The following is a 13,949-nucleotide window of genomic DNA, read 5'->3' on the forward strand; positions in this document are numbered from 1 at the left end:
GGAAGGCGGCGGCGGCGGCGGCGGCGGCAGCCGTGCCCCGTCATCTCCCCTCTTGGCTACGGGTGAGGATGACCTGAGTTCGGATGAGGATTGCGCAGCCAACAGCCCGTCCTGCAGCAGCCTAACAGGGGAGCTGGTGACCGACTGCAGCCACAGCAGCAGCGGGGGCGAAGGGAGCGAGGGCGGTTGCTCCGGGGAAGACCCCACTTTGACAGCCTCAGCCTCCAAAGGCGCTTCGACTGAGCCAGGCGGAAACTCCAGCGGGAGCAGCGGCGGTGGCGGCAACCCTAACGGCAGCAATTGCGAGGGAACGAGCGGGCGGAGCAAGCCTTACACGCGGCGACCGAAGCCCCCTTACTCTTACATCGCTCTCATCGCCATGGCCATTCGTGACTCGGCCGGGGGCCGCCTGACTCTAGCCGAGATCAACGAGTACCTCATGGGCAAGTTCCCCTTCTTCCGCGGCAGCTACACGGGCTGGCGCAACTCCGTGCGGCACAACCTCTCTCTCAACGATTGCTTTGTCAAGGTGCTGCGCGACCCCTCTCGCCCCTGGGGCAAAGACAACTACTGGATGCTCAACCCCAACAGTGAGTACACCTTCGCTGATGGGGTCTTCCGCCGCCGCCGAAAGAGGCTCAGTCACAAGGCAGCGGCGCCCCCGTCCTTGCAGCCGGAGGAGAGAGTTCCCGGAGCGGCGTCCGCAGCCGCTGCAGCAGCTGCGGCAGCTGCTCACCCGGCCGGCGCCGCCCGCCTGCTGCTGCCGCCACCGCCTCCCCCTCCTGCTCCCCTGACTTCGGTGGGCCGTGTCCCTGGCGGCGGTGGCGGCTCAGTACCCTCTTCTTCCACCTCCTCTTCGTCCCTGTCTCCGTCCTCCTGCTCCCGGGGCTGCAAGGAGGAAAACACAAGCCCCGCGCGCAAGTTCTCCAGCTCCTTTGCCATCGACAGCATCCTCAGCAAGCCCTTCCGGCGCCGCAGAGACCAGGGCGCAGAGACTCGGTCCTACCCTCAGCCCTCCAGGCTGCTGTGGTCGGCCGCCGCCGCCGGCGCTACCTCCTTACCAGGAGCTGCGGGATACCCGACCTTAACCGCTTTCCCTCCAGCCCTGCACCCCCAGCAGCAGTCACCACTGTTCCCCAGGGAAGGTGCGCGGGCGGCCACCGCAGGCGGGACCCTCTTACAGCTGTACGCATACGGGATGGGCGAGCCCGTTCTCCTGGAGGCTCGGAGAAGGGAGACGCCTCTGGCTCCGGCTTCTGAGCCTCGTGCAGAGGATTCTCAAGCGCCTCCGCTTTTCCTCTCGTCTTCCTTCTCCTCCGCAGCTCCGGCCAAGGCTTTCCGAAGCCCGCTGGCTGCGGGCAGTTCGCAGTTTTACTGCCCCCTCCGATTATCCGGAGCCTTACAAGCAGCCTCGGTATGCGGCCCCAGCACTTACCAACCTTACCCCATGGAGACTCTTCTCGCCTAAATGGGAAATGTGGGGTGAGAGAAGGTGGTGGTATTTGGGCTGGGGAAGCATACCGAGGCTGCTTGTAAGGCTCCGGATAATCTGGGTTTTGCACTTTCTACCCAGAGACTTTAAAAAAAAAATATCTAAATTTCATGTGCCTTAAAGCCAAATGCATTTTCAACAGATGTTTTTTTTTTAACTTAATCAGTCCAAAAAAGTTTTATTTTGTCTTTTAATGGACCAAAGCGATTCTTAATCATTGTTTAAAACTACTTGACTAAGACTTTTCCTCTCTTCTTTACCCAGAATCCCTCCATCCCTAACCCCTCTGCCCTTACACTTCTCCCTTGATTCTTCCTAGGCAAAAGAAATTTGCAGCTTGATCAGGGAACAATTCCATAAGATATATGATGAGACTACTGTTTGGGGCATATTGAACCCCACTCTGTGTGTGTATGGTTGCATTTGCTGGTGTGTTTGAGTGTGAGAATGTCAGAGCTTTTAGGTCAGTCCTCTGCTATAAACCAATGCATCACTGTGCCAAAAGAGAGAGAAAACTGCATAACTCTAACTGAATTTGTTGATGGATTTTTCTAGTTAAATTATTTATATAAAAAAAAAAAACCTTTTGAATTGAAAATGTTGCAGGCAACGGGCTACCGCTTATCTGTGGTTCAGTGATATCTAACTGTGGCCCTTCGGGACTGAACAGTTCCTTACAAAGTTAGCATTTTAAATTATGTTAAGTGCCAGATCACTGCCACTGGAAAGCAGGTGTGATTTTTATTTTTAATGTTATTTTATTTGTATCTGTGTACATACACTGTGTAAATTTTATAAAACTCAGGCATATGCTTATTTTTGAATAAAACTCACAAAACAACAGGCCTAAGTATGCTGTGTACATCCGGAGTGTCAGAGGTTGTTTTGGTCAAGTGGTGAGATCCTAGCCTGTTCTGGGATAAGGAAAATTCCAGAATTTTAGGGGAATTATTTCTGGTCTCCCACATTTTCATCACCTTCTTCAAATGGGCCCTTTTTCTAATGAGTTTAATAAGGTTTTGTGTTCTTTAACTCTCTATATTCCCCCACCATCATTAAGATCCACCCAAGTTACCTAGAAACAGGTTCTAAGTTCTATGCCCCTCCAAAGAATGTTCTTCCTGGGAACATGAGCCTTTAAACAAACTCATATCCAGGTAATCATCTTCTGAAAAAGTAACTTCTATACCTCTTAGTATATCCCTTCCCTCCCCATCTCTCCCCAAAATGTCTGAAAGAATTGTAGTTTGTCTAGGTCCCAACTCACTGAAGGCTGGTCTAGAACCTTTAAGTATTTCTCCAATGCTGAGGGTTTTTTTTGTTGTTGTTGTTGTTGTTAAAATAAAGATGTTTGCCTTTTCAGGAATGTAGTATTTTAGTAGGGTGTGGGAATGCAGTAACTTTTCTCTTTCTTGTTTTTTCATTTTGTGAAGATTTAAACTGCCAAGGTTGCAAAGGCAAGTTTTATCATGGGACTGCAGAGTTGGAGAGAAACTTAGAGGTCAAAATACTCAGGAGCTGTGGGGGCCCAGGAGAGGGAGGGAGGGTCAGAATTAAACCTCAGCATTTTTTTTTTGAAACCAGTAGCCTCATTCACTAGCCTCATCCAAAACCACACCAAAAGAAAAAGAGAAGGATAGACACACAGACAGTAAAATAACCAAAAATCAAATGAATCTCAATTTAAGAGGCTTAATTTAAGGGATCCGTCAAGTACATATGTGCCTGTTTCTCAATAAATCCAAAGATAATATTGTTTCAGCACTAAAAGGGTTGTCATTTTTAAAAAGGGATATACTATAACTGTCACCATTACAAAGAGACTCAAACATTGTCCCACCTGTTCATACATATCTAACACACATGCCCCAAGTTGCTAAGGCAGAACTAGAATCCTTAAATCTTTTTTTCTTTTAGGGAAGAGGGAAAGACAGTGGTAGGGTTCCCAGGGTATTGCCTTTTGGCACCAATGAAGAAATACTTTTATCCTCAGTTCTAGCCACTGGTTTTAACTGGTTTACTGGTGTTAGTCTGGTGTTTTCAATGAGCTATTCTTAGTGGCTTGTTTGAATAGATTTCACAATTTAAAAGAGCATTATCAAATCATAACACAATAAAAGACCATTTAAGGTAAAAAGGTAAGCTGAATTGGGAGAATATTAGCAAAACTGAATTAAAGGAAATTACTGCATCAACTAAATGTAAATCCATTTTAGGTCTGTCCTTGCTCACCTATAGAAGAATGTTGAGGCTCACATGTCCACACTGAGGAGTTGAAATCTCAGAATAATGGAAATGTGGAAGGGGATGGGCTTTCATCTTTCACCTAAAATAAAAAACAATTAAGGTGTGTTATTTTGGTTGGAATTATTTGCATAAATGGTTTCAGTCTTTTTCATTTTTAAACTGTCTGAAAGAAAGGCAAGTTTGTTCAAATTAGCTTTCTATCTCTTTGTGGAATTAGTCAACTGATGCTGCCTGATCTTGACCTTAAAAGAAAAATTTTTTTCTGTTTGACATAGATGTAGTTTTGTGTTAAACACAAGAAGTAAACTTTCGTAACAAGAAGCAAAATGTATATACTGCACATATATGTGACCCCAAAGCATAAAATACCCAGAAGAAAGTAGTCTTTTCAAAAGCAGAGTTGTTTGGTTTTTGTTGGTGTTGTTTTTGTTTTTTAAGCACTCACTGAGTGTCCAACTACTTCAGGCCCCAGTCAGGGTCACCTAGCTGGCTATCGCTGTGAGGTTTTCTAGAGAAATTTTTCACAAAACACTGATTGCGAGCTGGATGAGATCTCAAAGGTCATCTGGTCCAGATGCTATGAACTTTCTCCCTATCAAATAAACCATTTCTAGTACCTTTGGATTCTTAAATTTTTTTGAATGCTATCTCAACTTTAAGCATCCAAATTAAAGTGACTAACTCTGAAGCTGATTTTAAGGGAAATGATGAAAGAAATACAAGGAGACGTCTATAATGAATTTTACACTTTTGCCCCCGTTCTCCTGTCCTACTCTCCCTCCTCCTTCTTTTAAATTCTATTTTTCAGTCTTTCTATAGACAGAGTTCTGTATTATCAGAAAGCAGTATAATGTCACCAAAATCCTATTATGATTAAAAAGAAAACTTTGCAAAAGGCCTTTAGAGATGTTCCTTGTTTCAAATTTGCAGCCAATTCTTCTTTTACTTACTGTCCTAAAAGTGAAAATTTCTCATAAGAAGACATTTTGGTTTCTAGGAATTAACGGGAGGGAGGGGAGTCCTGTAAAGACTTTATGTAAAGACCCTTATGATTTGGACAACAAATCCTCTTCGTCGGAAGGAACTGATAAAAGAGTTTATCAGCCTGAGAGCCCAGAAACTACAATGCACTAGATGTTCGGTGGGATGCAGTCTCCATCTCTGACTTTAGCTGATTCCCGGGTCAGTCCTCCTCCCTCCCCCAACACCCAAGCGGAGTTGAGGGAGGGGGTAGAAGGGGAAGCTTCTAGGACCTCTGTGCTGACAGCCACCGGTTGGCAGGCGGCACCCGGCAGGATGCACAATTTGGGAGAATGGGCTCCCCTGGGGATTTGGGCTGTAAATCAGGCGACCTGTCAGACCTGAGAGACTGAGATGAATGGGGGGTTGGAGAGGGGACGCTGAACACACCTGTCCAAACACCCGGCAGCAGCAGGCAACCGCAGAGCAGACACTTGACCGCGGCGGGTGGCATGGGGGATGGTGGGGTGGTCTGTTTGGTTTGGGAGGCTCCGTTGGAATTATTCCCTAACCCCGACACTAAACTAGGCCACCGGTTGAACTAGCAAGGGCAAGGAGAACAGAGTAGTCTGGATTTGTCCTCCGGGCCTGGCAGGTGTCAATCTGCTCTCCAAAAATGCTCCTCCTGTCTTCCTTTATAAGTAGTACCAGTCAACTTGCACCGGGATGCTCAGAAGGCTCCCTTACCTCTTAGGGAAATGAGGGCTGGGGTGGATAGATTAATGCTTTTCCTCCCCAACCTCTACTTTCCCTAGTCTCCTCATGAGTCTTTCCTACCTAAGAGGCCTGGATTGAGCTAACTCTGTCGTTCTCTCCTCAGTTTCCCATTCAACTACCATCATGAGGGAGGTAGCAGGTTGTCTAATGGCTTCCTAGGTGGAAACATTTGGTCAGTCCTAAGAAGTACTATGCATATACTTCACTATAGCCTTCCACAATCCCCTTCTGCCCACCCCCACCTGATTCTTCATAAGTGGTTAGAAGTGGAAGACAGAGGATTTAAGGGTGGGGGAGGGGAAAAACCCAAAATCAAAACTCTTCCCTTTGCCAGGGAGATAACAGGCTTCTAAGAAGATGACTCCTTGACTGATTGCAATGATTTACAAATACAGGTGCAATTCAGTTCAATTTGGCCAACTTCTGGTGAGCCCCTCTTGCATTAAGGGTACTATTCTAATAGAAGACTAAAAATGGTCCCTGTTTTCACTGAGCTTAAATTCTATTGGACAATTAATAAAGGGAAAACAGAGGGGTTTTTTTTCCCTCTTCCTCCTGCCTCCTAATTATTGCTCTACTTAATTGTATTCCTTTGAGCTTCCCACCATGTGTCTTGCATGCTATGTCTAGATTCAAATTCTTCTACTTCAGAAATAGTGTTCAAGAGATGATGAGAGATCATCTAATCTAATTCTCTAATTTCACAGATAAGGAAAATGAGAACTATAAAGATTAAGTGACCTGTCTAAATTCACAAAAGCAGAAAGTGGTCAAGGATTCAGACCCTGGCCCTCTGAGCCCAGAATCAGTTCTCTTCCCACTACCATATGTAGCTATCTATGGGAAACAGTATTATATGATAAGTGTTAGAGAGAGGTGGGGGAAAAAATAACTATGCTACCTCAAGAAAAGAAAGATCATTGTATTACAACTAACATAATCAGGGCAGGGTTTCTGGAGAAGATTGTGCTTGAGTTGGAATTTAAAAGAGGAATTCAAGAATTCATGGAGGTGAGGGAGGGAATTCTGTCTGGTTTCACAACAACACAGAAGTGAAATAATTTCAATCCAGGGTATGTTTGCCACCATATATAACCAAGTCTTTGTCTCTAATGTATTGCCAGGCACACAACAGGAATTTAACAAATCTTGTTGATTGGTTGATTGAGGGGTGTATGGAAGACAATCAACTGGATAATTAGACCTTTGAACTGGAATATTCATATAATTTAGCTAAAGGAAGGAAAAAGAGGACAGATGTTGGTCTGTATTACCCAGAGAACTTCTCCAATATACTTTGCTAACATTCTCACTCTCGGTCTGTCCCAAACAGGAGAAAGACAAGTTTCTTTCATTACTAAAAAGATTGAGCCTAGAAGAGATTCTATGAATGTTTGGGGAGAAACTTCACTTTGATTTCATTTTTCTTACACACTTACCTGCATTATTTTTTTTTGCACAACAGTTGTGTATATATCATGTTCCCTACTAGACTGTAAGTACTGTGATAGCTTGAACCTTGTTTTACCTTATTTTGTATCTAATCCAGCATGGGAAGGGGACACACCCCAGTAAAACCATCTGGGCAGACGGGCTAAACCAGGTTGAGGGTAACTGACAGGCCTCAAACCCCTTGGTGAGTCAAGGGGATGTCTACCCCAAGTATGTGACGACTTCCTCTGGCAGAATGGGCAGATGAGGACAAGTTGTTCCAATAGAACTTGGTTAGACATTGAAGATGCCAAGGTCATCCACTGCATCTTGAGTCATCGATTGTAAATGATTGACTGTCAACAGTTATCAACTTTTGTCTTGCCACTGGACTCTGGAAGAGACAGTGAGGCTTGTGACTTTGTGTAACTCTGCTTAAATCCAATTCATGAACAAGTCAAGACATCACCCCCATGATTGAAGTTCTTAGAAAATGAAGGACACACAAAAACAACAATAATCCAGCACTCAATATAGAGCTTTGCACATAGCCTTTAACAAAGCTGTTGAATTGATGTTCATACTCACAACAGCTAAGTTTGACCCCTTAGCCACAATGTTCCTCAGATTAGAGAGACAAATCATGATATAGTAGATAAAGAACTGGCCTCCAAGCCAGGAAGAGTTGGGTTCAAATTCTGCCCCTAGCATCACAATAAATTGCAAAAGGTGCCCAATTGGCAGAAAGAGATGAATTCCCTATACCCGTGAAATTTCAGTTACAGTGTCTGTCCTTCTGATTCCTCAGTGCTCTGTAGGCAAGGTTCCCTGTAGCTGGGAATAAATTCATGGCTGCTTCTGCTTATTTGACTAAAGTAAATATAAGTTACACAAAATCCTATGAAATTTGCTACTCTGGGCTCTTTGTTTTCATGGGGAGTTTAAAATGCATATGTCCTGGATAGTAAGACTGTAGATTAGTTGGCAGAGTTGCAGACTTGGAGTGAAGAAGAACTTGGTTTAAATCCTGCCTCAGATATTTGCTAGCTGTGACCCTGGGCAAGTCACTTAACCTCTTTGTGCCTCAGTTTGTTCACAAAATGAAGAGGTTAGACTTGCCTTTAAGGCTCCTTTTGGATTTATGATCCTATGATAAGTGTTCTTACTAGGAAGTAAGATGTGTCTAAGATGCCTATGTTTGCCTGTTGCTTTAGTGAGAAGTACTGTCAGGGAAAGGAGAATTTACAATGAATAATTCTCCTCTGTAGGGAGCTGGGTGCAGTGGGGAAAGTGCTAGGATTGGAATCAGACCCTGGATTCAAATCCCACCTCTTCTACTCCCTACTTGTGTGACCTTAGACAAGCCATTTAAGCTTTCTGGGCCCCAGTTTCCTCATGTGTAAAAGAAGGATGTTCATCTGCAAACCTAACATCCTTTCTAGCTCTTTTAGCCTAAGATCCTGTGCTTCTCCAGCCCCATATCGTTATAGACTGTCCTGGTATGAAACCCTAAACCAAGATAATGAAACACAAAGACCCTGCCTCACTTAAGTAGGATTGATTTTAGTGACTGACAAATTTTCCTATTAAAAAAATTATTAAAGCACATCCACATGACTGTCATTTGTCTCGGGAGTTAATGGATTTTAGTAGGTCATTCTTTTGTAAGTGTGAATGAGCACATGAATGTTTTGCTATTCAGGTCTGGCATTTTCCCAATGATCATAGTTCCCTTAATACCCTACCCTAGATCACAGTAGCTGAGCTATACCACAATCCTAGAATCTAAATTGTGAATTCTTTCCTTCCCACCCTGTGGTGTGATTATTTCTTGCCTTCAAACACCTTGGTGTCTATTAAGTAGTAGTGTTTAACATTATCTAATGAAACCATGGATTTTCAGCAAAACTTTGATTATCCTTTAGTATAGTTTGCTAATTCCTCATGTTGTCAATAAGCAGTGCCACATTTACTTCTATCTGTATGAACAGAAGACCATGATCTAAATCATCAGAACACTAATTCTCCCTGGATTTAAAGTAATCTCTCAAACTGGCAAAGATCCTGGTGTCATGAAAATTTGGCTATTGTGGACTCATTTTGGAACTATTTCTGCTCTGCCTCATTAAGATGGATAGGCTATTAAAAGTGAATGTTGTTCTTGTCAAAGACTAATCAACTGCCAACTTGTGTGTGTGTGTTTGAAAGAAGAAATGGATCAGCCTTCATTCTTGGAGAATTATAGCCAAATGTAAATATTAACACAATCCTATATTTTCCTTACCACTCTTGGATCCTCCATGCCTTTCTTTTCAGGAAAAGTTTAAATCAGACAGCTTACTATAACTTCATAGCCACATCACATCTGTTTGCAACCCAGAATAAATATAGATGTACAACATCTCTGACATGTATTTATTGTTCCTGATAACCAATTTCCAACTATTAAGGGCAAAAAGTAGAAAGAGTTGTGCCACTGCATTTTGCTCTCTTCCAACTGACAAAATATCTAAAAGACTCAAAATCATTCAAGGGTCCTATTCAAGAAAGAGCATTAGACTAAGAATCAGGAGATCTGAACTCTTCTGTCCACTCCCCTCCTCTTCTGGCATAGTTTCCTTGGGGTCAGGGAGTACTCATGTCTCTATCCCCAACACTAAACATAGTGCTTCTCGTATAGTAAGCACTTAATAAATGGTTTTTTTTTAATTCGTTCTTTCAAGTTCTACATTTTTATGATCACATGAGAAACCCCTAAATTATATCAAAGATGATGTATAAACCACTTTTTACCCCTTGCTCAATTCTTGATCAAGCATAATTTTAGGGATACAGATTCAAAAGATTTAAAGCTGGAAAGGACCTTATAGGTCATATAGTAAAATCATTTTACAGAAGAGGGACAGGAAGTACCAAATATTTTCCTAAGAGGTCACACAACTTGAACACATACCCAGGTACACACATCAGCAATTAAATATTTTAAAGATGATGGATATGAAATGGATAATAGTAACATACTTGTCATTCTGATGGTTAAAACAGATACCCTGATAAATACTTCACTTAATGCCGTGCTCTAGGTAATTAAAGTGACATTAAATTAATTTTAAATAATACTTCTGTCACTGTAAGTAGATAGAATTAAATCTTCAACCTAAATCCCAGAAAAATTCTCTTCTACACCCCACCAGAGAAGCAGTGATCTGGTCTTCCTTGACATGCTCTAGTGAGGGCCCCCCATACTTCCTTCAGGAGTGCCTAGTCCATGCTGGGATAATTCTAATGGTTACAAAGTTTTTCCTGACATCAAGAATAAAATTTGCCTCTTGGCGATTTCTACCCATTGCTCCTATTTCTCCTGTCCCCAGGAACCAAGCAGAACACCACTAATCTCACTGGACAAACAACAACCCTTTGAATACATTAAAATTGGACTAAACAACCCAAATTCCTTTAACTGATCTTCCTGTGGCATAAACTTAAGGCCTTTCATTATTCTTGTAGTTCTTTTCTCAATGAACCTTACTCAACTGTGGTACCCAGGACTGAACACAACACTCCAAATGGGGTCTGACCAATATAGAGTACAACAGGACTTCCTTCTTTCTGGAAGCTATCTATTTCAATGTAGCCCCAAATCCCATTAGCTTCTTTAGATACCATCATCACCCTGCTGGCTCCTATGGAAGTTGTGGTCTATCAAAATCCTCAGTTCAACCTTCAATCTGATCATGTCTCCCTACCTTGTACTTCTGAAAACAGATGTTTTTTAAATCCATTAAGATTTTCAAATTTATTTCTACTAAATTTTGTCTTATTGGATTCAGCCCCATGTCCTAAACAGTTAAGGTCTGGTGTTTGGTTTGGGGGGTTGGGTTTTTTTTTTTTTTTGCATCCTGATCCTCTTATCCATTGCATGCTAGCTATCTCTCTCAGCTATGTTGTCAGCACAATTGATTAGTAACCCATTCGTGCCTTTAACCGGCTCATTGATAAAATACTAAATAGCAACAAGAGAAACCAACAAGAGAAAATGTGTGTATTTATTTCAAGGACAAATGGAGGTACACAGTTTAAACTACTTGCAGGAGACTTTACACTAATTTAGGCATCCTGAGTGGTTTTGCTGACTCTGTAATTGACTCCCATAAAGGTCACTGTTCATAAAAAATGTAATCATTCTTTCATTTCTTTTAAGAATGAAATACATCAATGTCTTTTTTGACAATTTCAAGGATGCAAAAATGTAATTAGTATCAAGAAACTTAATATACGTATGTACATATGCACACAAATGAAAACATTCTTTACTTGAATGAAAATTAAATCCATTCTTTACTTCAGAAATGGCACTCACTAAGAGAAATATCTGGGTAGTGTCCATGTTGGATGATGCATGATAGCACTCTCAAGCTCCCTGAGGGCAGGATCTATTTTTCATTTTGTCTTTTATCTCTAACACTCAGGACAGTACCTTACACTTAGCAAGTGCCTAATAAATGCCTATTGGATTAGATTGGAGTGCAAAATGTAGGAGGATATAGTAGGAATGGGAAGGAAGAGGAGGGGAGTATATTATTTTATGGGGGAAAATCTGGGATCTACAAGAGAGGACCACTTTATAAAAAAAATATAACTTCTTAAGAACATTCTCCTTCAAAAAACTATTAGATATGTCCATAAAATTTTAAATTCAGGCCCAGGAAAAGTATTGTTGACAATCTTTCCCTGAAGCTATCTGATTTCTCTTTTTGGAAGCTTGTATTTTACCAGAAAGAGTCAGCTTCAGGTAAAATTATACAGTAAGCATGGTTTATCTATCTGCAGTGTCTTCATTTTTCTCTTTTCTTCTTACTTTTGTCCCCTTGGTGGAATTTTCTTAACACACACAAGCACACCATTACCACAACCTAAAGTCTTCATTCTCTTTACCCTTGTTCTATTTTTAAAAAGGCAATCTCAAGAGGGAAATATACATTTAATAATCATAACCATGAATGTGAATTGAATGAGTTCACACATAAAATGGAAGCAGATAGCAGAATGGATTAGAAACTAGAATCTAACAATATGTTGTTTACAAAAGACAGACTTGAAACAGAAACACACACACAGAGTTAAAATAAAGAGTTGGAGTAGAGTCTGTTCTGCTTCAACCGAAGTAAAAAAAGGCAAGGAAAGCAGTCATGATCTCAGACAAAGCAAAAGCAAAAAAGCAGACCTAATTAAAAGAGACAACAAGGGAAACTACATTTTGAAGAAAAAAAAAAGACCCCATCGACAATGAAGTAATATCAAAAAATGTTATAACAAGTTTCTTTGATAAAAGGTCTCATTTCTCAAATACCTATAAAAATAAAAGCCATTCCCCAAATTGATAAATGGTCAAAGGCTATGAACAGGAGTTGTCAATAGTCATATGAAAAAATACTTGAAATCACTATTGATTAGAAAAAGGCAAATTAAAACAACTCTAAGGTACTACCTCACATCTGTCAGAAATGACAACTCCTGAGAGGATAAGGGAAAACAGATACACTAATAAACTCTTGGTGCAATAGTGAATTGGTCCAACAGTTCTGGAAAACAATTTGTAACTATGCCTACAAGGCTGTAATTTGCATGCCCTTTGATCCAGCATTACTACTACTAGGTCTGGATCCCAAAGAAATCAAAAAAGGAAAAGGACCTGTAAGTACAAAAATATTTATAGCAGCTCTTTTTGTGGTGGCAAAGAATTGAAAATTGAAGGGATGCTCATCAATTGGGGAATAGCTGAGCAAGTTGTGCCATATGATTGTGATGGAGTACTATTGTGCTATAAGAAATGACAAGGGTGGTGGTTTCAGAAAAACATGACAAGAACTATATGAACTGATAAAAAGTAAAGTGAGAAGAACAAGGAGATCATTGTGCACAGTAACATCAATGTTGTAATGATGATGAACTGTGAAAGACTTGGCTATTCTGATCAATACAATGATCCAAAACAATTCCAAAGGACTCATCATAAAAAAATGCTCTCCACCTCCAGAGAGATAACTGATGAACTCTGAGTGCAAACTGAAGTATAATTTTCTTACTTTCTTTATCTTTTTTATTTTGCTTTTTTTCAATATAGCTAATATGGAAGTATGTTTTGCATAATTTCACATGTATAATTGACATCACATTGTTTTTCTTTGAATTGGGTGGGGGATATGGTGGGAGGGTGGAAGAGAATCTGAAACTCAAAATTTAGGGGAAACAAAGCATGCTTACAATAAATAAATAATAAATTTTAGAAGAAAAAAAGGAGTCTCTAAGAAAGACTCTGATAAACTCATTCACTGGGAAGGGTAAACAAGTTATAAGGTTTTTGTGGGTTTTGTTGGAAATGTTTGCATTTGAATTGAAGACAAAGCCCCTTGTTTGACAGGCCAAAAGAATGAAGATCTAATTTTAGAACTTGAAAGGTGAGCAAGTAAGTGGAAGAGATGTTTTGTAGGGGCAAGAGAACCTTTCCGATTTTTCTTAACTCACACCAGGCAGGCAGTTACTTATTCTACCTACAATTGCTTGCCACCAATAAGATACCCAAATGAATAGTATCACTACCTACAGTTGCCATAGTCCCATGATGGAAAATAAGCAAAACTCACCAGTAACCATTGAACTATAATCTTTCTTTGATTGAGAGAAGGCTGGGCCAAAAGAACCAGAGAAGAGAGATTAATCAGGATTACTAAAAAAACCCCACATTCATTGGATAAGAGGCAGCATGGTATAGTGAGAAACATGCTTGACTCAGAACCAGAAACTTGGGACCAAATCCCACACATACTGAACTTACTGATTGCATGGTAATGGGCAAGTAACATAATCTCTATGAGACTCAGTTTCCTCTACTGTAAAATGGGGATAGTAATGTCTGCAGTATCTATCATATGATTATTGTAAAGATTAAATGAGTAAAATATGTGAATTATTATTAAATCATTTTTCTAAGATAATTATGCAAAATCCATGTCTAATACATAATGTTCCAAGGCCTTCAAAA

General features: G+C 41.0%; 1 protein-coding gene across 1 annotated transcript; it reads left to right on the forward strand.

Moving 5' to 3' along the window:
* Positions 1 to 4: 4 nt before the first annotated feature.
* FOXQ1 (forkhead box Q1) lies at positions 5 to 1,509 on the forward strand (the record flags this gene model as incomplete). The annotated part of the gene is made up of 1 exon (XM_069103477.1): positions 5 to 1,509. A coding segment is annotated over one exon (1,464 nt), but the record flags the coding sequence as incomplete, so codon positions are not given.
* Between the last annotated feature and the right edge of the window lie 12,440 nt (positions 1,510 to 13,949).

Source organism: Petaurus breviceps, unplaced genomic scaffold (assembly GCF_028583685.1).
Source record: "Petaurus breviceps papuanus isolate PSGF00001 unplaced genomic scaffold, PetGlider_PUasm1.0 582, whole genome shotgun sequence".
Lineage (NCBI taxonomy): Eukaryota > Metazoa > Chordata > Mammalia > Diprotodontia > Petauridae > Petaurus > Petaurus breviceps.